This window comes from Microchirus variegatus (genome assembly GCF_963457635.1).
Source record: "Microchirus variegatus genome assembly, chromosome: 4".
NCBI classification, from domain to species: domain Eukaryota; kingdom Metazoa; phylum Chordata; class Actinopteri; order Pleuronectiformes; family Soleidae; genus Microchirus; species Microchirus variegatus.
Window position 1 is genome coordinate 29,014,591 of NC_139805.1, and position 27,301 is coordinate 29,041,891.

Here is a 27,301-nt window from a genome sequence, read left to right on the forward strand (position 1 = left end):
TGACCACAAACCACAGCCGCAAAAAGCACTAAAAACTATTATTATTATGAAAACCAAAAAAAAACCCAAACACTGATTTGATCTGTGAAGGAGACAGAAATGCTGAGTCATGCACACACGTCCTCTCTATATATAGTAACAGTATTAGCAGCAGATTTCTGCTGCCTCATGGTATATGGTTTATTAAATATGCGTCGAATCAATTAGATATGACTTATTTTTTTAATTAGCGTCAAACTGGAAGAAGTGGAAGTGAAACGTGAGGGGAAGTGATAGTGGGGCGGGTTTACGGTGACTCAGCAGGAACTCGACCCCCTGGTTTTATTTTAAAAGGTTGACTCAGTAAATCGCGCCCTCGTGACCGAGCGACAGACAAATTATGTGAGAGAATCTGCTGCTACCGAGCGAGCGCGGGATTATAATACTGTATAAACGATAAATACAGAGCTGTGTGCGACTGTAATCACAGTTCTTCTCCTTAAATTCTTCACGGGAGGTCATTTTCTCACTTTTAAAAGGTTTGATTTTTCCATTTCCTGGATTAAATGTAGCCTCTCATTCACACACACACACACACCATCCTCCGCTCTCATTTATTTGTTTGTTTGTTTTGTTTATTACTGTATTTTCAAAGCATGGGGACAGGCTTGGATCCGCTGTTTGGGCATATTTTCTCCTGTGATAGCATGTTTGAATTTGCCTACTCAGCAGCACGCAGTGTGTCAGTGTGTGTGTGTGTGTGTGTGTGTGTGTGTGTGTGTGTGTGTGTGTGTGTGTGTGTGTGTGTGTGTGTGTGTGTGTGTGTGTGTATGTGTATGTGTGTGAGACAGCGTGGAGCCGGTGGAGGCAGGGCAACACACACACACACACTCTGGGGTCGGCGTGGCTGTACCGACGTTCTCCGGTGCCAAATTGCTTTTCCGGTGCGTCTGGCTCTGTCTGTGTGTGTGTGTGTGTGTGTGTGTGTGTGTGTGTGGGGGGGGGGGGGTCTCTCTGTGGGGGGCCCCTGGCCCGGGGTCACTAACTCAATCACCAGATCAGGAGTAATAATTATTAAAAAAAAAAAAAACCCTGCGAGCATTAACGGCACGGCGGTGATTTATCAAAAATGTCGATTACATTTTGCGGCAGGTGACAACTTTTTTAAAGCTGAGCCCCTCCTTCAGGGACCAGGTGTGTGTGTGTCTGTGTGTATTTGTCTGTGTGGAGTACGGATACTGTATGAAGCCATGTGTGTGTGTGTGTGTGTGTTTGTGCTAAATAAACACGCAGTGACACTAGGGAGAATGCCATTAATACAGCGACCAACACAGGACTCTTTACCCTCAGGTCATTCACATCCTCAACCATCGACTGTGTTTAAAAACTAGCGCTGGGCACATTAGCGCGTTAGCAGCGAAAAAAACGCACGTGACGTCATGTTTACGTGACTAGCCGATTGTTAAAATGAGTCTCTAAAGTAACGCTAAACTTTAATAAACAGACCGCTCCAGTTCGACTGTAGGCCCGCTAACGGCGCTAAAGACGCTAACGCAGCGAACGGAGCTAACTGGTAAACGGTGCCTGGACTCCGGTGCCGCGGCGCATAAACATGACTTCACGCGTGTCTTTTTCCGGGTCAGTCGTCATGGAAACACGTTTGTACATTAACGTTGACGTGTTAGCGCGCTAACGTGCCCAGCACTATTAAAAACGTACAATCTTCCAGTTCGGCAAAAATAAGCTTGATTAGTTAAGATTATGTTGAGTAGTTTGTTCAGGGCAGCCCATAATATAGGCAGAAAGGGAACTTGGCCTGTGAAAAAAGGGTTGCCGGTTCAGGACCCCACCAGGCCCATGAGCAAGGTACACAATCCATACTCTAAACTGACCTCAGACACAGGGGGAGCCAAATCCACTGCAAAAATTGGAGAGTTGTGTCAGGAAAAGCATCTGGTATAAAAAAAATATCAAGTAATTGGTTTATAATTGGTGCTTTTACTTTGAAAGGGTTAAAAACCGGAAGCTCAGGAAAGATGGGGTGTTTTGAGTTGCTTCTAATGTCTATGAGTAGCTTTTATGCTCGTAGTTTATCCACTTCATTAGCGCTACACGGTTTTATAGATTATCATTTTGCACCTTTGAAAACGGTGAGATTACAGGAAGAGTTCATTAAGAAACGGTTTTATTTTACACATTTAATTGCCATCTTCCCATCTTCAAGTTGATGTTTATTAATATATGAATAATTTGTGTAGTTAAATGTATTTTACAATTAGCACTTTAACGGAGGTTGTCAGTGATCATCTTTAAAGAGCTAAAAGCGAGGTTAAAAAAATGTTTTTGTTTGTTTTTAAAAAAAAGTATTTTAAACCATCAGTTATGAGCCGGACCGTCATTCCACCAGGGACGCTACAGTATGAAGCTAACCAGGATGTAAGAATATCCTGAACAGCCACCAGGGGGCGCCTGCCGGTTTTAAAAAGAAAAACAAATTGGAATAGAAGTTGATAAGAAAAGGAGAATAATAATTCTCACTTGATTTAAAACATCAGTAAACATTTTCCTGAAGAATTGATGACAAAATGAATGTCCCCAAAAGTTACATACTGCAGCTTTAATCTGGCATAGATTATAAACAGGTCTATCCCTTTAACTACTCAACAGAGTCATCTCAAAACTATCAATATGTGATTAGTTTTAATATGTTTACCATGGTCTGGATGCGTGAGGTCACCATGTATTTAAATTCTATGCAGGTCAAATTAAACACTACAAAACCATGGCTCCTTAAGCTTAAAGGTTGTTTTGGTTGTTTCTAACCAGTAATCACTGTTTACAGAGGACAAAACTGTTAATCTGGACTAAGCTATTCTTATAATTCTCTCCACTTTAATTCCCAACACCAGACACATGTAAGAGTCTGTATTCCTGCTCGAAAACCACTCAGGAGAGATTTAAATTCAACATTTCCCCCCCGTACAGGAACAGCACTGCTGTAACTCCTCTGAACTATTACACACCGTGGATGTGGACGTCCCCGCGTACGAGGTTTTTTCCGTCTCGAGAGACTCGAACACAGTTTGCCGGGGACACTTCTCACATTTACTGTGCAGCACAAACAACAACAACAACAACAACAACAACAGGTGCAGGAAGTGGAGGCCGAGGTCGTTATCACTCTTATTAAAAGGATGTGGATCTATCAGCAGCAGCAGCAGCAGCAGCATGAGGCTCCCACAGTGTTTGTCTGGACTCTGTTTATGATGAGTGTGATGTGTGTGTGTGTGTGTGTGTGTGTGTGTGTGTGTGTGTGTGTGTGTGTGTGTGTGTGTGTGTGTGTGTGTGTGTGTGTGTGTGTGTGTGTGTGTGTGTGTGTGTGCGTACTGTAGGTAAGCTGAGCCGAAGAGACGCTGACTGTGTTGAATCTGGGCGGCGGCAGCAGCAGCAGCAGCAGCTCCAGACGCCAGAGACTCACTGCACCTCTGTCTCTCTCCTTCTCCTCCGTCCTCCTCTCTTCACTTGCTCTTTTTTCCTCAGATGCCGCTCGGACGGATGCTGTCGTCGTGAATGGAGAGAAAAGCACAACTGTGTAGTCATAGTGATCTCTCTCTCTCACACACACACACACACACACACACACACACACAGCAGTGACGGCTGTCACACTGCTCACTGTTTCCTCTGAATCAGCAAAACTGAAGAGGGGGAGGAGAGTGATGGAGAGGCTGGGAGTAAGGAAGATAGAGAGAGAGAGGTGTATAAAGAGGAAATGAAACTGATAAGGGAAAAAAATCAAAGAAGAATGAATTAAAATCCATAATTTAGCAATTGAAATCTCCCCATGTTTCATTGACATGTAAGTGTAAAAATAACGTGGTTGATGTTTGTGTTTACACGAGGGACACGTGTGAAACGACACAGACGTCTGCGAATAAACACATCAGAATTTTAAATGGGAGAATCTGAGAGTCTGCAGGCAAATATATATGCATATATAATATGTGTGTAAGTATAATAAGTGTAAATGATCATAATATGATCATTTACACTTATGTAAATGTTTGACATGTGACATGTTTAAACTGGCATATTATGCCAGTTTAAACATGTTTGTGTCAAAGCAAACAGGTAAACATGTAAACAAACACACACCTGCACATGAGCTGACTCACACTAAAACAAATTATTATTCCTCAAAAAAGCCAAACCTTAAACTCACGAGAACCAGACAAAGTGTCAGAAACGTCGTCACTGCCGACTACACACACACACACATTTGTGTTACTCATACATATGATGTATTCCCAGGTCCTTTATCCTATATATGCATCCTTGACCATCACAAAACAAATGTCTGAACTTACCCTTAACTTAAAACCTTAAAACCAAGACTTAATCCATGAATAGTGTGACAGAAAGTGAGAATCAGCCAAAAATAATCTGAGATGGTTTCTCACAAAGATACACACACAATCTTAACCTAACCACTTCAAATCTAACCAGTTCTGCCACATAGGACCAGGTTTTGGACTACTGGTCCTGACAAGGTCAGTGTTTATGCTCCAAAGGGTCCTCAAGAGGCAATAGATACAAGTATACACACACACACACACACACACACACACACACTGTGTTCATGACTAACCTTTACTTAGTCAGCTTCCTTTAGAAATGAGCTTCTGCCTCCATTAGGACCAGGTTTTGGACTATACTGGTCCTGACAAGGTCAATGTTTATGCTCCCAAAGTGCCTCGCGCCGGGCCTTAAGGCGCGGTGTCACATCTGGATGAACATCGATGGCATCTATGTCACAGAGAGAAAGAAAGAGAAAGAGAGAGAGCACTTAGTGCAGCTGGGCGCGCGTGCACGGGCGAGCGCGCGCGCACCGAGCGTGCACGTGGGGAGTATCATGCTCATGCAAAGCTGCTGCTCAGTCAGTGAACACGTGCGTGACATGAAGTGAGAGGAACGAGAGATGCGCTCACCTGTCAGGAGGAGAAAGAGAGGAGGCTCCATCCATCATCCATCATCCATCCATCACTGAGGCCGATGAGGCCTGATGACAGCGGCAGCTGCGTGTGTGTGTGTGTGTGTGTGTGCGTGTGTTTCGGCCTCCGCTTGTGCGACGGTCTCTGCTGATTTTTTACCGGAGAAAAGAGCAGCTTCTTCCCCCGAGAACGTGCACTTCACTGCGGCTTCAGCGGACTCTCAGTGACCGGTACAAAAAAATAAATAAACATAAAAATAAAAATCTAGACGACTGAAGGAGTTTAACTAAACGGAAAACAAATCACATACAGTAAACAATCACAAAAAAATAATAATAAAATAAATCAATTAAAATAAGGAAGTTTCATAATTATGCTGATTTTACATTTCATGCGCTTTTACTCACAAGAGGCCCGACATTAACATTATAAACACACTCAGTAATAAAAAATAATGATGATAATAATAATTCTGACAGTCTGTCATAATTGGACTAAATGTATTTATATTTTTTATATTTTTTTTATCAAAAATAAACACGAATTGTATACATTATTAAAATCAGGTTCAAATTTAGTCTTTTTTAAAAACAATTATGAGCACAAAATAACATAATTTCACTATTTCTAATTTCGATTTTATCTTATTTAAATGTATGTGTTTTTTTTAGATGAAACTCAAATGTATATGAAGAAAAAACACACGTCCTTCAAAATAAAAGACCTCGGCGGCAGCAGTGTGTGTTGGGACAGAACTTTTTATTAAACATTATGAAAACAAGATTCTCAACAACGTTCCACTGTTTTTTTGTTCGTTTTTTTGTTTTGTTTTCTTCCTCTCCACTTTGTTGACACGTAAAGGTTCACGTTCAGCGAATAAATATAGAAATCATATGTACAGATATACATTAACAGCACTGTGCAGAAGTCGGCTCTTCCGGGTCACCTCCGATTATTTCGTTTAATTTAATTTAACTGTGTGTGTTTTTTTCCCGAATCGAATTTGGATGATTATTATTATTATTATTTAAATTAAAAAAAATAATAATATATATATATAGGAAATTTAAAAAAAGAGAATTTGTGTGTCGCCTAAATATTTTTATTCAAATTTATACATTGGTCGCAATAAATCACACTTTTGTGTTCCAGTTATAATAATAATAATAATAATAATAATAATAATAATAAATACAATCTCAGATTAAAACAGCATGTTTTTGTGTGCGTTTGCTTTTTATTTCCTTATTCTCCCCACTCTCTCTCTCTCCATTCCTGCACGTGCCTCCATGCAACAGGTGGACTGCTCTAATCATCGGACACTTCTGCACAATATTGCACATTATATCTAAGCTTTGTCCTCCTTTCTTTAACCATCCATCCATCATCCATCATCCATCCATCAGACACAAGCTCCTATTAAGACACCCAGGCTGCAGAGGAAATAAACCCGCGCAGGCCCCAGAAAATGTTCCTCCACAAATATCTAAAGTAAAAAAAAAAAAAAAAAATCTAAAAGTCTCCCTTCGTTTTAAAATCATCATGTTGGTGCATAGAGTTTTAGCAGCGAATGCAGATCCCTCAAATCCATCAAATTTACACCCAGTTTGATCTTAGTGCAGTATACGTTTGACATTACACAGCAGAGGAGGAGGAGGAGGAGGAGAGGATACCATAGACGATTTTCATGCTGCAACATACAAACATTTGTATTTTAAGACATTGTCGAATAATCCGAGCAACAGAAAAACAAAGAGAGGAAAAAACAAACAAACAAAAGCAGTTTTAAAAAGAGAGAGAAGGTAAAAGACCACAGTTTACTGCTCTTCTCCACATGTTATTTATGTACACGTTTGGAAATAAATACAGTCTAAAATCTGGCTCAGGTTATCTGTGTTTTTTTTTTTATCTTTAAAACATTAAAAAAATGATTGAAAATAGCAGTTGAAGACGCATCCATGTTGTTGTTGTTGTTGTTGTTGCTGTTGTTGTCGCAGTAGCAGATTGTTTATGTGTGTGTGTGTGTGTGTGTGTGTGTGTTGTCTCTCAGTTTGTTCTATTTTAAATGGAGGAAAAAACACATTTTGTTTGGTGGCTTCTTGCGTTTGCCCAGGCCTGAAAGGATGAGGAGGAGGAGAGAACCGTGGGCCATGCTTTCCATACATGTGGAAGGATCGTGGGAGATGACTGGAGGTTTCCATACATGTCCTGCATGCTGGGTTGCACGTGGGGATGGGAAATTATAATATATAGACTTGCATTGTTTTTGGATGGGGAAAGAGAGAGAGAGAGAGAGGAAAGGAGAGGCGGTGTATTGCTTCTTCTTTTTTTTTTTAAATGTCTGCTTCTGTGTCTCAGTCCATGTGTCATTAATAATAAAAAAGGAAAAGAAGAAACACTCCTCACCCATAAGCTTTAAGACGAAAGCACCTCGGAGTTAAGACAGTCATGTTACATCATCATGATCCCAATGTGTCCACGTCACGACTTGACACGTCGCTGTGGGCTGTGAACAGAAGTTGAGCCAAAAACAAACAAAAAAAAAAAAAAAAAAAACACCTTTAAGACTGAAACAGTGCGCACAAGGATTACTTTTGTGCGCAACTGCTGCGTATTTGTTAAGATGCGGTGGTTTTTCTTTTTTAAAAAGTCTTTGCTGTCAAACTGTAAACATAAAAAAAACACCAAAGGGCAGAAGAAAAATAAAAAGTCTATAAATTAAAGTTCATAAGAAGGTGGTTGTTGCAAGTTCAGTCTAATGCTACAAAGAAATCACGAGTCTCTCTCACATGAAGAAGTCGGTGTTGGCCTGTTTCCCGGACGGATCTCTCGTGTTCGCGGGTCCGCCGGTGTTGTAGGTCCGGCTCGCCAGCTTCTCGTACTTCTCCTTATAAAGATCCCTCTCTTTGGCGAGCCGCGCCACGTCCTGCTTCAGCTGCTCCACCTGGCTCTGCAGCGTGCACTTCTCCGTCTCCAGCATGTGCCGCTGCTGGACGCGCTTGAAGCGGCAGGACTGCGCGTAGCCGCGGTTCTTCAGCGTGCGCCTCTTCTGCTTCAGGCGGATCACCTCCTCCTTGCTGAAGCCCCGCAGCTGCCGGTTGAGCTCCCGCACCGTCATGCTCACCAGCTGATCGTCGGAGAAGCGGTCCTCCAGGCGGACGTGGTGGCCGTGGTGGTGGTGGTGGTGGTGATGGTGCGCCTGGTGGTGGTGCGCCGTGGAGGCCGTGGACAGGTCCTCGCCGACGTACTGCTGCCCGCGGAAGCCCTCGTAGGCCTGGTGGTGGTGGTGATGGTGGTGTGCGTTGCCGATGAGGGCCTCCACGGCGTCCTCGGGGGTCAGGTTGAGCGCCTCGGGGTTGATGTGGTGCTGGTAGCTGGGGATCCAGTACAAGTCCTCCAGCTGAGGCTTGCCGCCCGCGTTGCTGTGATTATTGGTGCCGCTGCTGTTGTTGCTGGCGCCGCTGCTGCCGTTGACCCCGCTGGAGAGGCTCTGGTTGGGCTGCGCGCCCGGGCTCGGGGCGCAGAAGCTGGGCGAGGAAGGCACGGAGGAGCAGGGTGTGCTGATCGGCGTGGACGAGAGGGAGCCCGACGGGAGGCGGTGGCAGTAGCGGTCGGCCTCCGGCGGCTCCTTCTTCACCTCGAACTTCATTAAGTCAAAGTCGTTGACGTACTCGATGGCCAGCGGGCTGTTGGGCAGCTCTGCGCTCATGGCGAGGTCGGTGGCCATGTCAGTCCATGCGACGACTCCTGCCCTCACAGCCAAACCGACGGCGGGCAGCGCTCTGGGATACAGATTGCGAAGAGGAATAAAAGCCTGTGTGGTGTGTATATATAGACGCACGCACACGCCCGGTGCGCGGGGGCTGCAGCAGCAGCAGCAGCAGGGCCAGCGGGTGGAGAGTGGAGGAACTTATTAAGGCTGCTCGCCCCGAAGACAACTTCTATATATAGTGGCGTGAATATACGTCTGCATGTAAATGAAGTTGTACACCTGCCAGTTCACCTCCGCTCGCCTTGCTCTTGTTGACAACTTATCCCACGTCAAATGCGCGCTTTAATACCAGGAGGCCCCTCCGCTGCGGCTGAAACTCGAGTCCGGTGAAATCTGGAGACACCGACCTGTCTTGTCCTCGCTTCACCTCTTCTGCGGTGCACTTCTCTCTCTCTGTGTGTGTGTGTGTGTGTGTGTGATTTACTGTCCTCGCCTGTGCTCGATCCAAGCAGTCGGTGCTCGGGTGTGTCAGAGTTACTTTCCAGGCTTCGCCCTCATCATTCTCCTCCTCCTCCTCCCGTCCCGTCCCGCTGTTTACAACTTTTCAGATGAAGTCCACGTTACGGCGGACTGGAGTCACTGCAGCATGGCACGGCGTGAAAGTTTCGAAACGCACTTCTTTCTTCTTTGGAGGCGTGCGTAAAAAGTGTGCCAAAGTCTTCAAATCCGCACCCCCCCAAAAAAGGAGAGAAAGAGTGGGCACGTGCAGAAGTTTTTAAAGTTCACCCAAAGGTGACGTTGATCTTTATCTGCAGGACAATTCTCACACTGCAGTCTGTCTGTCTTCAGTCCACTCACAAGTTCAGCTCCAGTGTCCTCACCGAGGCGCGCGCGCTGCTCTGACGCGTTGAAACCGTGTTGTTGTTGTTGTTATTATTACTAATATTATGCAAGAGGCGATAAATCCCAGTTGCTTCTCCCTCACTTTTGCATCCGGAGAGCTTCACACGGTGAAAACACGCACAGTGTCACTGAGGCGCCGGACGCAAAGCTGCACTTATAAAGACAGCGTGGGGGGGGGACCCCCCCGCCCCCCACACCAGCGACCCTCCCACGCTGAGGTGTGACGGGCCAATGGGAGGAGATCGCAGCAGCGGTGCATTTGCATTCGCCTACAGTAGAGGAGGAGGAGAAAAAAAAAAAAAAAGAACCGAGAGGAGCCGAGCGGAGCCGAAGAGAGCGGAGCTGCAGCAGCAGCAGGAGGAGGAGGAGGAGGCGGAGGCTGCAGAACAGGTGCAGCAGATCCCCCCCTCTAGTGACCGAGCAGATGCTACTGCACGGCGGAGGGAGACGAAAGAGCATTTACAGAGGCCCTACTTATTTAAAAAAAGTCTATTTATTACATGTATTTGTATAAATCACCACAGTGCTAATCATTATAGGAGTATATTACTGTTACTGACGCTCAACACGTGGTGACCAAGGGAGCCAAATGAGCCAATCAATCAGTCAATTAATGGATACATCAAATTTTACCTTTGGCCTCTATAACAGAAAACATGAAGGATTCACAATTAATTATTGATAATAACAAAGTGCATTGACTCACTGTCACTGTGTTTCCTCCGGAGACGATGATGACGCTGTAAATGAACACAGTTAAAGTTGAGAGAAAGTCATGTTTTTGCTTTTAGAGGCTGCTGTTTGACTGTTTTTGCTCCAAAACTGGAAAAAAAAAAATTTGAGTGTATTTTTAAAAAATAATACAGTAATAAAACAAGTAATGTGACTAATTAACTTTGGAAACATGTAATACTGTGATTGGTCACGTTTGGAGACACTTAAAAGTGTTTTAATAAAGTAAAAGTAGAACACTTGTAAAGGAGAAAATGAAGAAATGGATTCATCTCTATAATAAAGTGTATTTTTTAAAGAGATGTTAAAATCAGCTTATTGTCTCCAACCTCCAGGGAAACCACAATCTATCAATCACTGATCGATTTATAAAGCCTGCACGCGCCAAAAAAAAAAAAATCAATCCGCATTTCCGCGAGGATGTGAGGAGGCCGCGCTGTGGCTGCGGCTGCGTGCGTGCGCACACGCAGGGGTTAAGTATGATTGGATCGTCCCGGCGGTGGTCTGCGGGCTTTTCATTCGCAATTAAGCACAAATTGCATCCGCGACTCATCCCCGTGGACCGACGGGTAATTAAGCCCTGTGTGTGTGTGTGTGGTTAGTGGGCTGAGGAGAAGCTTTTAAAGGGAGGTGTGAAGGCAAATCACAGCGGAAGGCTTGAGCCATGGATGTCAAGAGGATTCTGGTGATAAGTCGAGCCCACAATGGGAGCGAAAGAGGCATGGGGGGCTGCACCTGACCCATGTGGCCCCCTCGTAACCCCCCCCCCCCCCCCACAGGGTCCCATGTGAGTGATACAAATGCGGCCCTGCTGCAGGAGGAGGTCAACAGGAGGAAATTAAAACAGGTGGCAGTAGAGTGGAGCTCGGAATCAGATATGCAGGAAAAAAGCTGAGGACAAGTGCTGAGCTCAACTTCCAAACTGGCCATGAAATATGTGCCGCCTCCTCCTCCTCCTCCCTGAAATCTGCTGGCCAGGATGAAAAGGAAGAGCATGAGATGAAGCGACGGAAATCATATCAAGGTATTTTAAGTTTAGGTGCAGCTTAGTCATTAGAAGAGAGCAGCTTTTTTTCTCTTTTGCCGGGCCGTCAAACGCCGAGCTCAGCAGTCGGCATTGAAATGGAGCATTTAAGAAGATCTGCTGGGGTCCGTTCATTGTCAGGGGGAAAGAAGAGGAGAGAGTATGCGGCCGAGAGGGGCTTGAGACATCAATTTCTTTGGATGTCAGGGTTTTTTTTTTTTTTTTCTTTCTCCCCTACCATTGTGTCTTTGCATATTCGAAGACTTCGCTGCGAACGCACTTCTACCGATTTAAGAGGAACGGACATCAGCAAGGTGGAGGATCTTTGAGGCGGTGGGCGAGGAGGAGTAAGAAAGGAGCAGCTCCAGGAGGTTGCAGCTCAGGGTTATCTGAGGCCTGGGGAAGGTGTTTTTGTCACCGCTGTTAAGTCACTAATGCTGCAGTGGAGGAATCAGCTGTAATTGTGCGAGGATGTGGAGGCTTACTTTAAAAAAATGAGGGATTTTTAGCACAAGACGAACGAAGGACTGAGGACAACGTTGACCAATTGACATCATGGAATGTAGAGCGATAGTTCTCGCGTACTACTTTGGAAGTATATGTGAGGAAGAGGATGATGATGAGAGAGCAAATGATCTTGGGAATAAAGATCTGCGAACAGTCCGTAGGTGACTTTGCTCGGCCTTTCTTACACCACTGTATTTTGACGTTGGCGACAAAGGTGCAACTTCAAGAGATCTAGTTGTGCTCGGTATAACACGCTTGAGAACATCTGGTGTGGAAGAAAGGGTAAATTTTGGTCTGTTTTTAAGAGACAAAAAGAGGAACGCCCAGTCGACCAGTGTCGATAAACAGTAGTCCCTTATCTTTCCAGTGAGCAAATGACTTTCTCTTTCTCGATTTTTTCCTTAGACCATGATTTATCCTCTCAGGCCCACTTTACATTACGATTTTCAGCGTACTTTACAGCGGGACTGGCGACAGCGGGAACCCCGTGTAAAGACAATTCCCTCTGTCTTCAAACTGCAAAGTTGTCGCCCAACAACTCATCGGGAGTCCCCGACAACTTGCGTATAAAGAGAATGCGTCGGGCTCGTGACAGCAGGAGGTCAGGGTTTAGGCGATTAGCATAATATGCTAATCGCCTAAACCCAGACCTCCCGCTGTCACGCGCGCGCTATATTATAGCGCGCGCTAATTAGCATAAACCGCGGGACTTTTGTTCTAAAAAAAAAAATATGGCGGGGGGTGAAGGAGGGTGCTGGACGCTGTACGTGGAGGCACCTTCCGAAACCAAGCGCCCGATCAGTATCTGGTCGGAGGACGAGATCCAGAAGAAGAAGCTGGAATGACCCAGGAACAAGATGGCCTACGTAAAAAATGCAACAGCGGATGCGGGAGGCCGGCTACGATCGCACAGTTCGAGCAAGTAAAGAGGAAAGTTGTAAGCGCCGCGGGTGTCCTGCCAGATTTCTGGGGCAGACTAAAGGCGTCGCGATAGTGGCGTCCGGACCGCGGGAAATTTCATCGTAGTCGCGAAAAGCGTAATGAAAAGTGGGCCTTACACCACTGTAGTTTAACGAGATCAATAGGTGGTAAAACTTCATCTCCTTAGACTTCCTCCTAGATTTTTTCCTTAGACAATGACGTATCTTCTTAGAAACCGTCCTCCAAATCTGTCCCTGACTTTTCCAGTACTGCTCAGAATCAAGGAATCCTATGATAAGGAATGTGCAGTTGCCGACTTTCCGAGTGAAATTCCCACTTCTAACGATGCTCCAATAAATTTAATTGGTGTTAAAGGATGAACGAAAGGCTAAAATGATCAACTTTTGAAGCTATACTTCGTACCGTTTCAAACTTTCAAAGTCAGCACCAGTGTTTTCGTCGTCGTTTCTGGAGATTCCTCCAGACGTCAACAGAAGAAGTCTTGAGTCCTGAGATTCTCCTGCCAACTCCCCTGGTATCATCTCTGAATTAGGGTTCAGTCTTGGCCAAAAAAGGAAGGATCAAACCACCAACAAGGAAGGAAGGGTTGAGGAAATAAGATCAGTTGATTCTTAGAAAACAAGTAGCTACAAAGGAAAGTTGAAGCTAAAATAAGGAATAGAGAATTCTCCTGGAGAGGAACAGGGCATTATTATCCTCTAACTCACACAAACACACACATGATGAACAATCACTGTTGACCTTTCCTTTTGTCTCCCCGAGTCTTCGTGGACAGATGATTTTCTCTCGCTCCGTCTTCGCTCTCGTGCCGCTTTTACTAAAAATTGAAATATTGATCTTAATTAGAGTTTGCCGAGCTCAGCAGCTCACGTTGAGGGTTTTAGACAAGCGGCAGCAGACATCTGTCTAAGGCACTTATGTCTTCAGCGCGGCAGAGGAGGCTACGTAGGAGAGGAGGAGGAGGAGGAGGAGGGGGGAAAGAATGTGTGGCGAGGGAAGAGTGATGGGCCCTTGTCTCCTGCTTTTTCCCCAGAAACGTGTCGAGCTCTCCATCTCCGCTCGCTGCTGTCAGTCCACCTGACGGAGAATAGGAGTTAGGCGCGCACAGAATGCAGTGGACTCATTTTTGCTGACAGTGTGTGACAATGTGTACGTTTCCAAGTTGCTGAATGACCATCAAGTGGCAGATAAAAGTGATAGATTTGAACAAGCGCTTACACCAAAAACTTCAAAATAAGCCACTGAGATCGGATACTTCCTGAAGCGTCGGGCCCCGTAGAGTCTGCCAACGTCAAACTCTTGACTCAATCGCAATCTCGGTTCACAGAAAAAAACAAACATGACAGAGGAGCAACGTGTCGACTGTTTCTTCTTCTTTTGAGACAAAAATGACCATTAACTTAAAATTGTCTTGGCAGCCATCTTGGCTCTTCAGAGGAGCTCCCCTTTTAGATCCAGATTTCAAACCTAATCTATTGAATCTGCTGCACTAGCTAAACGAATAATTAGGGACCCTACCAGTTTCAGGACAAATAGAAAAGTATCTAATGATGCTTTTCCATCACACAGTTCTAGCTCGACTCAACTCTTATTTTAGTACCTGCTCTGTTGAGGTTCCAAGCTAAGATGCTAAAATGCAATGTCAACAAATTGCCTGGCCATCGATTGGTCAGAGAGCGTCGTCACTGGAAGAGTCGTGAGCGCGACGCCGAACTGTAGCTCAGGTAAAAAGACTTAATGACATGAAAACGTGCGTTAATCTGCAACATTTAGCAAAGGAAATGTCTATAATCTCAGTACAGAGGAGTCTGGTGTGTTTAGCGACAGCACTGCTGAAAGCCGGCGATCTTTTTCAGTCGTATTTCAGTCCAGTTCAGTCTTGACTGTAAGATCGAATCATTAGAATTAGAGCTAAAACGACGAATCGATAATTAATCAATTACTAAATTAATCGTCAACTATTTTGATAATCGATTAATCGGTTTGAGGGATTTTTTCATGATTAAAACAAGATTTCTGACTGTTTTAGCTTCTTAAATGTGAACTTTTTCATCGTTTCTTTGCTCCATATTAACAAATAAATCATTAAAACTGAATCATTGTGGTTTGTGGACAAAAACAACACAGTCGAGAACATCGTCATTTCCAGGTTTGACAAACACTGATCAACGTTTTTTTTTTTTTTTTAACATTTTCTGGACCAAACGATTAATCCATGACAAAAATAATCATTAGTTGCAGCTCTAATTAGAATCAACTGATTCTAATGACTCATTACACAAGTCACTAGTTTGTATCCCGAGTCGAGCAGAGTTGGAACTGTACACTGGAAAAGTGCCATAAATGCAGAGTTTTTGTCCGTTAGCAACATAACTCGAAAAGGACCAATTTGGATGAAATTTTCAACAAGTGATTAAATTTTGGGTGTGATCCGTAGATCAGCTATCACTATTTTTATCACTATTTAATAGCTATTTGTTGAAATTGTCCTCGCATGTGAAAACAAAAACCATAAAACATTGTGTCATGTCATTGTGTATTGTATGTTTTGGGTAACATCTACTGCACGTCTGTCCGTCCAGGGAGTGGATCCCTCACCTGTGGTTCTCCCTAAGGTTTCTACCCTTTTTCCCTTTTACAAGGGTTTTTTTTTTTTTCCTGGTAGTTTTTTCTTACCCTGGTCGAAGGTCTAAGGACAGAGGATGTTACCAACCCTGTGAAGTCCCGTGAGACAAACTATGTTTTGTAAACTGTGGGCTATATAAATAAAGATTGATTGATTGATTGATTGATAAAACAGGCACAGATTGAAGAGAGAGAGTGAGTGTTACCTGTGGCTGTGAGGAAGCTTCTCTAACCACATCATCACATCTGAATCACCTGGGAGAAAACACTTGAAAAAAGGCGGGTCGGTCAGTGACAGATACACCAGAGAATAATAATAATTTAGTCCAAATGGAATTATTGGGCACATTTGTTAAAGAAAGTGTTTTAGAAATCTATCTATCAATCTAAAACTCCAAGTTAAATTTGAAGTCATCTGTCATTCTCGTCTGTGTTGCAATGACCGAGGAGAAGTCCTGAAATCAAAGACGGCGTCTCCCCGTTTTTAAACTCAGTTTTCTTTCTCAACATAGCAGAGAAGACAGATCGACGTTTGCCCTCCCTTGTTTGTCAGGTTCAGACTCGGGTCAGGAAATATCTGCTGCGGGTGAGGATGAAGTCACAATGTGCTCATGTGTCTCGTCTCCTCTGACTCCTCTGTCACCACCTCCCTCTGATGAAAACCCTCCTCACCAAACACTCTCAGCGGTCACTACACTTAAAAAACAACAACACAGCACACAGTGGAGTTTGATTTGTTTCATTTAATTTATTTTTAAATTTTTAGACATTTACAAAACTTACAAACATCAAAATATGATATGTTCTGTAAACCTGACACTTTCATCATCATGACACACGGGATAAAAACTTTCCTGAGGTAAAAGGGATTCAGAGGAAAGAGACACAAACACAGGTCAGGACAAACCTGGAGCTCCACTGCTGCTGCTGCTGCTGCTGCTGCTGCTGCTCTCAGCCGTCTTCAGCCGAGGTTTGATCTGCAGACCTTTAGCTGTTGAACAAACACAGGGAATCACAGTGAAGACTAAAAGACACGGTTATAACAATATGTGTGTGTGCGTGTGATAAATCCCTGCTGAAACGCTGAGTGATGACATCTCAGCTGATGAGTAAATGAGGAAGAGTGTGTGTGGAGTGTGTGTTTGCTTATTTATGCAAAGCGAAGAAGAGCTCGCTTGGCTGGGTTCCACCTTTAATGAGGCTCTGGACGGCGCTGCGTGTTAGCGAGGAAGAGAGTCGTTAGTAACGAGTAGGTAAACACAGACGGAGGTAAAGATGAGGAGGGGAGAGACCGCGCTGTCCTGAGTGTGTTCACACCTGGTATTAACCTGTGTCCTGTATCTGTTACAGCACAAGATCGAATCAAAACACTGAACGGATGTGATTGCGTGTGTAAATGACCAAGAGAAAAGCTCTACTCCTGCTGCTGTAACATGAAATATAATAATCAATCAACGTATGGGTGCCATCAACTGAAGACGCGGTCTCTAATGTGTCAGTTCACGTTCATGCAAGCTCCAAAAGTGCTGTTCTGTGATCAGATATGCGTGTGATTGGCTCATTGATACCAGGGTGTAAAGTGGTTCATAAAGTGGTAAAGTGGCGTGTGACACATAAATCACACTCAGAAACAGAATCTGTCCGTCCTTACCGTACACACACACACACACACACCTGTAAAGATGAAAAAACACACCGACTGCAACAATATTATCAGAAATGTGTGTGTAGACGAGAGGGTTAAGGGGTGAGGACAAAGGTCAAAGGTCATGCTCGTTTCCAAGCAGAGCAGACTAAATATAAAGCAAGGAAGGAAGATTATGTCATTACACATCTGTGTCACCAAGTAGCAGAAAATATGATCAATTTAAACTATTGGACTTTTACTTTTACAGTCATGCACTGTACAACAGTGTTTAGAGAGTCTTCTATAAGAGAACACACTATCATGACCTAAATCACAACACGTTTGAATTTGTAAAGAAACGGTTTGGTAAACTAATATAAAATGTGTTTTATGCATGTTATTTAAAATCAATGGGTACACACACACACACACACACACACACACACACACACACATATATATATGCATACATATATACATACATATACACATTTGTGTATATATATATATATGTAAATACTGTATGTATATAAGTATATATGTATATATACTTATATATTATATTCTGACTTTACTCCTTTAAAGCTGAGATGACACAGAACAAAAAAAACAGAAAGTGTGTAAGATAATGTGTTGTCCATGCTGAAAACAGGTGTCTAGTGCTGTGTTGCAGCGGCAGCCGGCATGCGTGTGTGCAGCAGAGGCAGGTGGATGGTCAAGCCTGGTGGGAGGGTGAGAAGAAGGAGGAGGAGGAGGAGGATTGAGGGGCAGCCGGCCTCTCTCCTAATCCTCTATCTGTCATGTCTGTCAACAGAGAGCTCAGCTGTGCTTCTCTCCGGGCCCAAAACCTAAATATTATTACCTCCGTCCTCTGAGCATTATTGCTCCTCCCCTGAGCATTATCATCATCATCATCAGGCTCACTCTATATCGCTTTGGCTTTGATAGATCAGTATCTGTCTGCTGCTTGCAAAACACTCAAGTCATTGAACTGACGAACAATCGTGACAAAAAGACAACCTTTGGACAGGATGACTACAGTGCAGTAGTACAGACCCTTTTTTTACGACAGGAAATATGAGATTCATATTTCTGACGGACTGATGAAGGAGGGCGGTAGAGGCGAGATGATCATAATCTAAGACTAATATCATGTCAAAGATATATAAAGCAAAGGTAAAAGTAGACTCAACCTTAACCAGTGTACAAAACAAATGAGATAATGTAGTCGTACTATATCTGTGAGTGACAGGTGCAGCAGGGCTTTTTTAACGTCCAACATGTCGTCTGCTGCTCAGACTTGTTTTGGTTTAGTATTTCTAAATGAATATAGAGTTACGTTCTCTCCCCTTTTGATGTGTCATTTTTAAGTTTAAAATGATCAGTGATTTTTTTCTTATAAGGAAATTTAATTTAGATGTTTTTGCTGCTTGGTGCCAAACCACAGTCAAGAGGTTTGGAACCAGCATCAAATGGTGCATCGGCACGGCACGGTAAATTTTACATTTCCACTAGCGATAGCATCTGGTACCTGGTACTTTTTCTTAGTACCTGCTCTGGCGAGATTCCAATTGAGCTGAGGCGACCACTGACTGGTCAGAGTGCCGTCACAGGAAGAGGTGCGAGTGCGATGTCCGACACAAAAATCAAGCCAAACAATGACGAACTGTAGATCAGTTGAAAAGACTTAAAAATCCCCAAAAAAACGACGGTTAATCTCCAACAATTACCAGGGAAATGTGTAAAATCTCAATATTTAAAGGCGCCATATGTAAGAATGTGGCCAAAAACAGTTACTACACTCAAAGTCAAAATAACAAGGTCTTTTAGGTTTAGTTTTCTCCGCCATTGTAGCTCAGACGTAACTGGCAACCCGTGGTTGCTCGGCAGCTGAGACTCTACTGACTGCAATGGTTGGTAGACGGCGGTAGGCGGCGCCACATGCCAAAACATGATTCAGAACGTAAACATGATTTGCAGTCTGCAAAAGTTTTTTTTAATGTGAATATTTTGGCTGTACTGTTGTTGTTGGTGAGTTCAGTTTATTATATGAACATTATTCCTGAGTCTCTGTGACATATTAGGAGGATTTTATGGCCAGTTGCTTTAGATTTATTACATAATGCACCTTTAAGGAGTTTGGTGTATTTAGCGTATTTCAGTCCAGTGACTGTGTCATGGAGGACGAACTGAACAAATAGTTTTAAGGAACTGATTCTAATGATTCAGTTGCATTGGACCACTGCTTTTCGAGTCACTCTGTGTGTGTGTGTTGTGTGTAAACGCAGTGATGACGCCGCCCATGTTGAGTAGTTACTGTTTTGTAGCGGAAAACAAACCTCAACCGTGCTGAGCTGGGATCATAAGTGGAAAAGGGACCTAAGGCCACATCCACATGAAAACATCCATCCATTATCTACCGCTTCATCCTCCACCAGAGGGTCACGGGGGGTGCTGCGCCTATCTCAGCAGACATTGGGGGCGATAGGCGGGGTACACCCTGGACAGTTCGCCAGTCCATCACAGGGCCACATATAGAGACAAACAACCGTTCGCTCACACACTCACACCTACGGTCAATTTAGAGTGACCAATTCACCTAATCCCCATATCACGTTTTTGGACTGTGGGACGAAGCCGGAGAACCCGGAGAAAACCCATGCACACACGGGGAGAACATGCAAACTCCTTGTAGAAAGGCCCTTGTTCCGAAGTTGTTCCAAATGGGCTCGAACCCAGGAACCCGGGTCTTCTTGCTGCAAAGGCAAGCGTGCTAACCACTACACCAACCATTGGCCCCCACATGTCCGTTTTAAAGTTTCCGTCCATATCCACTGAGATACCTACTGAGAATCTATCCAGCTACAAACCTTCCCATCTCAGATTAGACAAATTAGAGAGACACAAATTAAACAAGTCTTCAACCAGGACCAGGTTGGTTTGGTCTCACCTTTGACCTTTGCCGGCTGCGTCTCTGATGTTTCCGGCTCCTCTGGGGAGCACGACAGGGAGATGAAGGATGGCAGTGTCAGAGGACCGTGGGTAGGCGTCACAAACTCTGCCTGAGGCCTGTGTGTGAGAGAGGGAGAGAACCAAAGAGACGAACAGAGAAAGAGAGAGACATGACCAGCCTTTGTTTTTTTTTGTTTTTTTGTTTTCCCGATATTCGTCACTACATAAACTACGTCTCGTTGTCCAACCTCTGGACGACGGTCTCCGTCTCGGTGCGAGCTCTCTTGGTCGTGTGGCTGGAGCTGCTGCTGCTGGAGCTTCTTTTGGCGTTCTGCCGGTGCTTCAGCTTACAGCGGCTGCCGTTGGGGCAGGAGCCCGTCTTGGAGAAGTCTGGACACACCAGAGTGTGTTTTTTCTTACACTGGTGGTTAGAGACAGAGACACAGACCGTAAAGGTTTGATGTTCAGCTGCGTAAATTACACATGCACGACTTCTTTTACATGGTATAATAATGGCAACACGGGGGGGAATGTGGTTAACTTCAGAGAAACACATCAATATCTGCTGTGTTCCGTCAGCTTTTGTCGTGTAATGCAGACAAACGGCATCAAAGGGAAACTATAAATAAACTTCCATTCATCACTTTTAAATAAATGGAAGCTAAATTAAGAAGAATCAAAAACTGTCAGCTCTGAAAATTGATAGCGTCTAACATCTGCTCACATTTATGATGTTGCCTGTGCCTAATTTTATTTGATTTACTGCCCTCTGTTTTGTTGAAACAAAGCTCTTGTGTTGTCGTTTGTTAAGTTTCTGAGCGGGATTTTGTCAAGAAATACTATCAGACCTGATTGAGGGAGCGTTTGTGTGTATGCACCAGCATACACTACCGTTCAAAAGTTTGGGGTCACTGAGAAATGTGCTTATTTTTTTAAGGAAAAACACTTTTCTCAATGAACATAACATTAAATGAATCAGAAATACGCTCTATACATTGTTAACAACTAGTGTCCAGTGTGCTAATAGTGAAAACCCTTGTGCAATGATTTTAGCACAGCTGAAAACAGTTTTGCTGCTTCTTTTTTTTGAATAAAAATCCTTATTTCTTATCTTGTCAATGTCTTGACTATATTTTCTATTCATTTTGCAACTCTTTTGATGAATAAAAGTGTGACTTTTAATGGAAAACAACAACAATTGTTTAGGTGAGCCCAAACTTTTGAACGGTAGTGTTCTTACTTTATTTTTTGTTGTTATTGTTTTTTTTTTTTTACGTCACTACTGATGAGAAACGTCTACTTTAACGTGCAAGTGGTTAGCATGATTCTCCGGAACATTGCGCACGAGAGAGTAAGCTTTCACATGCATGTTTTGCGAGCGAGTGTGCGTATGACGCTGTAATACGGGTGTAAATTGGTAGCTTCATTTTCCACGAGATCTGATCCCCACCCACCTGTCAGAAAAGCTAATTATATTCACTCTGGGGTGCAGCGCTGTGAGGAGTGTGTGTCTGTGTCTTGCGTGTGGGAAGCAGAAATAGTGTGTGTGTATCGGGAGAAAGTGTGTGTGTGAGGAGGGGAGAGGGATCATGAGATCGATATTCCAGGAACTCCACTGAACTCTCCCTCTCTCGCTCTCTCTGGAGCCCCAGCAGCCCTGACTCGCTGCCACCAGAGGCACGCTCGCCGCAGCTCACGCTCGTGTCCGGGTGTGCGAGGAGCAGCCCGGGGGATCGGCTCGCTGTCGAATGTTTTCTCCAGATCATCTTATAGGGTGCTGTGGTTTTTGACACGCATTACGCTCAACAAATCCGGCCTGCCGCAGGTGTCGATGACGCCTGGTAACGTTATATTTGGTCCGTGGCATCATTACTGACAGCAACAAGTCCTTTAAAACGCTTAATAGACTCTTAATACACGAGTTTATGGCAACAAAAACTCACTACAAGTAAGAAACAATGAATAAAATGCTGTTTCAGTCCCTTTTTTCCACCGATATCTCTTACATTTCCATGAACATAATCATTAAAGGCCAGAGAACTATCAAATTTTGAGATAATGTATAGAACTACATGTTAAAAGAAGATCAATAACCTCCTGCATTGCACTGCTGCATGACTCTCTTGTGACATTACCTTCAGGGCTGCACAATCGAGTGCAGGATTATAAAAACAAATCCCTGTGTGACTTTTCACACTGATTATTAACAGTTCTCCAGTGCATTACATTAAGTATTCACTGCTAACTTAGGTTAGGAGCTCAGATATGATGTTTTAAAAATTTTACGGAAACCTGCAACTTCTCATTTTAATAATTAGAATTATTATAACGTGATACAATTATAATAATTGTTTGTGCATGTTGTACAAGTGAAATTTTGTCAATTTTTTTCAACGCTAACAGTAAGTATGGTCGTTTGGTCACAAACCTGGACATGACGATGTTCGTGAAGATTTCTGATTGTTTCAGTTTCTTAAATGTGAATATTTTCTTTGTTTCTTTGCTCCATATTAACAAAGAAATCATTAAAACCGAATCATTTTGCTTTGTGGACAAAAACGAGATGTTCGAGAACATCGTAATTTCCAGGTTTTTTTACGTCCACTGATATCTAAGCAATCGTCTAATCATCTGTGATTCATATCTTCATCATCATATTAACTTTCACATAGGGCTGAAAAATATTGAGTTGTGTGTTCAAAATCGCTGTGTTAAAGATTCAAAACACTACAGAGCAGGAAGTTTGACATGGCAATGCAAGGACAGGATTTAAAAGATATTCACTGCTGTAAAAATGTTCAAAACTGTACAAAGGACAATTAAATAGTGATTTTTTGACCCGGAATATCTAATTGGCCTATGTGAGTTACTTAGAGAACTTAATCTAGAATAGGGTTTTACCCAGGTAATCACTTACTGGAGATGCCGTGTCACTACTTTATTACAGTGTAGGGAAACCCTGATTAAGGCCTAATGACCGCACACTCCTCTGAGATGTACAGCAGTTACACAACTCTACTGCACACTGAATAAATAATATAATAATAAAATAATTTACAGCCACCCGCTGATAGATGACTGCAAAAAACTAGTAAAAAAGTTGCAAATCACAAGAGTTAAAGCCGAAGCACTTTACTGGTGAAAGAAACACACAAAAAAGGAAGAAATGTTGGGAGGAAATTGAGCGTAAAAGCTGCATCCACTCACCACGTCTTCATACATCCTCATTTTCATAAAAAGACACCGAGAGGGAAAAGGAGAGAGCGAGAGAGACGGGAAACGGGAGGAGAAAAAAAAGAAAAAAAAGAAGCTAAAGTGGACAGAACATCTTTATCCCACACCAAGTTAACAATTTTCCACTTGATTTAAGGAATGCTGGGATGTCTCTGGGGCCTATTAGAGGAGCTCTCTCTGCAGCGCCGAAAACCAGGAGTCAGCACTTTTTTTTTCTTTTTTACCACGAGACTGAGAGAAGAAGTACGGAAGGAAAGAGGGAGGGTGGGAGATGGAAAAGACAGTAAAATAAAAAAAAGAAGAAGGGAGAAGAGGGGAGGGGAGGAGAGGAGGGGGCTTCAGAAGAATTTACATCTCGGCCGTAAAGCTAACACTCGTCTAAAGCACCTCAAAGTGAGTGGAGAAGAATAAAATATAAAGATTATAAAGGAGGGAAATGATGGTGGAGGAGGGGGGGGATTGAGGGTTCGCAGTGTCAAAAGACTTTGGACTGATCAGATCGATATCAGCACTGCATTAAATAAAGAAACCACGGCATCCTAATTCATTTATATGAGCTCAAGAGGAAGAAGAAGAAGAAGAGGGCGCTACCCTGTTGCTCTGTGTGTGTGCGGGGAAACAGATAATAGATACGCAGATTGAAGCCACATAAAATCTATTATCTTAAGTCACATGTGTCAAACTCAAGGCCCGCCACGTCATTTTATGTGGCCCGCGAGGGATAAATTGGTCTTAATCTGTGCATGCGTGCATTAAACTACATTTCCCACAATGCACGGCGATTGCGTTACCCGCAAAGTGACGGCATCCCGCCACTAGATCGCAGTGCATCATTGTATACGCAACATGCGACGAGTGAAATTGAGATGGAGACTGTGATCACAGCAGAACGTGTTCACAAAAGCCACAACCGAAAACGACGAGGCGGTGAACGCTAGCTTTGTGGCTGAAGAAAACACCCGTGCTTCAAAGTCTTTTTCTGAGGGTGCGTTTTTGAAGCAATGCATGCTGCAGGTTGTGTGAGTCAAGAAACACCATTGCGGACCGGGTTACATCTATAATAATGCATCATATTTGTAACCTGAATAAGTAATAAATACAGAAAGTTATTTAGCAATATGTTACGGAGTAGTTACCTTTAGTTTACATTTAGTTATATTTATTCTGTATGACAGTTACATCTGGCCCTTTAAGGGCAGCCATTATGCTGATGTGGCCCTCAGTGACAATGACTTTGACACCCCTGTAGACTTACGTGTACAAGGGATTTTTAATAATAATTAATGATTTTTCAGCTTCTTAAATGTGAATATTTTCTAGTTTCCTAGCTCCATACAACAAATTAATCATTAAAAAGTGAATAATTTTGCTTTCAGGAGACACCGATCAACATTTTCTCATATTTTACAGACCAAACAAGTGCTTTACTCGCTATTTAAACAGCCTTTTTCTACGGGAAACTGAAGTTTGTGCTACTTTCTTACCAATATTATTGCACCAAAACAGCAATTCTAGCTCAAGGGACAAACTGTAAGAGTAGGAGGATGAACCCTGATGTGGGCAATGAGTGATAAAAAAACAAAACAAAAAAAAACTCAGTTTCCTGTGAGAAAAGCTGACTAAAGACACATTAAATGAGTTAACATCGTCTTAAAATAACGTACACTTTAATACAAGAGCCTTTTGTTAAAGACACTAAATTCTGTTGCAGCCGCTCCTGCTGAGTCACCACTACGTAAAAACAATGACTGTATATTTTTGTACTGTACTGTATCTGTGTCCTCACTTCAAAGATCCTCGCTTTAACTGTTTTTATGAAAGAATTTACACAAAACACTGTGTTTTATTTATTTTACCGAACATTTAAACGTGCAAATTGAAACGCGTTATATTAATATTCTTATGCTCTCTTTTTTTTGTATGTGTGGAAAAAAGGAGTTTTAAAAAACGAGGAGCGACGGCAATAAAAAGGATTAATTCACTGATTCATTACACTAAACAGCTAATTAGATAGCTCTCTGTTACCAACTGGCACAGGACGGAGTTCCAATATGCTGAATCGCCCCAACGGCCATTAATAAAAGCCAATAAAAGTTAACTATAGCCAAGCTTCCACAAACTACGGATGACAATCGGGGGCTGCGGGAACTCGACGCCTGTCGTCTTAATGTGACAGAAAGTGTGTGTGTGTGTGTGTGGGGGGGGGACCAACATTTGAATGATTAATAAAACTTCACAGTGATGCTCCAGAGTAAAAAAAAAAGAAAAAAAAAAAGCACAGACAGATCCTGTGAGTGTGAGACAAAGACGGGGATGAGGAGCAAAATCTGTGGTGAGAAGGAGGAGGAGGAGAAAAGGATGGAGGAGGCGAGGAGCAGACTTAACCCCTGAGCTGCTGGAGTGTCTGCCTGCCTGGCCCATAGTGCCATCCTCAGCACTTTTCCCATCTATAATTACTGCCTGCTATCCATCATAGAGCCGCCAGAGCCTCACAGTGCAGCGCTCCGTAAACACACACACACACACACACACACACACACACACACAGGGGGGAAAATCACAGACCTAAGCACTTCGGCTAATAGAATAAATATTAATATCCCTTTTGTTTTCTATATCCTCATTTCCCCGTGCACTATTTAAATGAGGTCTGACAGTGTGAAAAAGCATCTGTTTCACACTCGACGCTCAAAGACATGCAGATGGAGGCGGGAACGAGACAAAGGGAGGTGAAGGGAGGGTGTGTTTTAGATGGACAGTGTGTGTGTGTGTGTGTGTGTATGTGTGTGTGTGTGTGTAGGTGGCTCTTTCTGTTACCATCAGGCCCTCAACGTGTCACTCAGAAACTACAGTTATGCCATTACGGACAAGCACCAACGGCAGCTGTTCCTGCCTGGGTGTCACTGTGTGTGTGTGTGTGTGTGTGTGTGTGTGTGTGTGTAGGAGGAGGTGGGGGTAGGGGGCATCGGTTACCAAACGACTTGTTTACCTAAAGTTCAACATGAGCGGGACTGTGCACATGTCGTACAGTGCAATTGTACAGTTAAAAAATGAAGAGCGTCGGTGGCGGCGTGAGGCAGAGAGAGAGCGCCTCGACTCTGCTGTAATCAGGTAATGGTTGTGAGCGCAGCACCGTGAATGGGAAGTGCAGTCGGAAAAAAATCAAAAGCAGCGCCGAGACGCTGACGGTGTCGTTACGAGAGCCAGAACACGGACACATCTATTATTTCAGTACCTCACGTTCAGACTGACACAGTGATGTGTGTGTGTGTGTGTGTGTGGGGGGGGGGGGGGTTTGAAGCCGCCACATTGGTGGTCGAAAGGATATGAAGAGGTCAACTAACATCACATGACCAGTGTCGGGGACCCTGGGTCAAGTAAAGTGAAACCTGACTTTCTTTTTTAGTGCTTTGTCATTCTTTCATACCTCAAGATTTGTAGACATGTGGACTGTGTACACGTGTACAGCCTCTTATTCACCATTTAAATACCTCAATATCAATAGGAATGAACACAATTGCCATCCACTCACAGGTTAAATGACTAATAACTCCATATTCTTCAGTTTGATGAACAACACAGAGAAACTAGATTAAATCGTGTGTATGATGCGTTCGTACCTTCTCTCCTTCGGGACAGTAGCCCTTGACGAAGTCCTCGCACACTTTGGCTTTGTGCGACACGTAGACGTGACTGTAGGGACAGTCGCTGTTGTTACAGATTCCCTTCAGGAAGTAGGAACACACCGGCATCTGGAGAGACAGTAACTGAGGGATTAGTCACAGAATTCAGAGATTACACCAGGGGTGTCGAAACTTCTTTTTAATGAGGGATATATTTGATAATCTGAAGATTTCCGGGGTCCAATGGTCCAATTGTTTTCTCTTTTTTTAACAGTAACAATGCACTGTTTTATGAAAATTAGGTTAACGCGCGTGACGTCCTGTTTACGTGCCGCAACACCGGAGTCCAGGCACCATTTACCGGTTAGCTACGTTAGCTGCATTAGCTCCTTTTAGCGCCAGTTAGCGCGCCTACAGTGGAACTGGAGCGGTCTGTTTATTAAACTAAAA

At 43.5% G+C, this 27,301-nt stretch overlaps 2 protein-coding genes across 2 annotated transcripts in view; both read right to left on the minus strand.

The window, feature by feature from the left end:
- Positions 1-6,028: 6,028 nt before the first annotated feature.
- On the minus strand, positions 6,029-9,908 carry mafaa (MAF bZIP transcription factor Aa). The gene has a single exon (XM_083887518.1). The coding sequence runs from the start codon at positions 8,695-8,697 to the stop codon at positions 7,756-7,758; it is 942 nt and encodes a 313-aa protein (XP_083743644.1). The 5' UTR covers positions 8,698-9,908; the 3' UTR covers positions 6,029-7,755.
- A 6,289-nt stretch (positions 9,909-16,197) lies between these two features.
- Positions 16,198-27,301, minus strand: part of zc3h3 (zinc finger CCCH-type containing 3) — a 66,081-nt gene continuing 54,977 nt past the window's right edge. Inside the window, exons 9-12 of the mRNA XM_083887679.1 lie at positions 26,849-26,980; positions 20,243-20,415; positions 19,993-20,111; positions 16,198-16,406 (exon numbers count right to left, since the gene is read on the minus strand). Coding sequence (XP_083743805.1) covers positions 16,312-16,406; positions 19,993-20,111; positions 20,243-20,415; positions 26,849-26,980 — 519 coding nt within the window. The 3' untranslated portion in view covers positions 16,198-16,311. The remainder of the gene's footprint in view (positions 16,407-19,992; positions 20,112-20,242; positions 20,416-26,848; positions 26,981-27,301) is intronic.

Coding starts and splice junctions, on each gene's coding strand:
- mafaa (XM_083887518.1), bottom strand. CDS start 8,697: ATGGCCACCGACCTCGCCATGAGCGCAGAGCTGCCCAACAGCCCGCTG.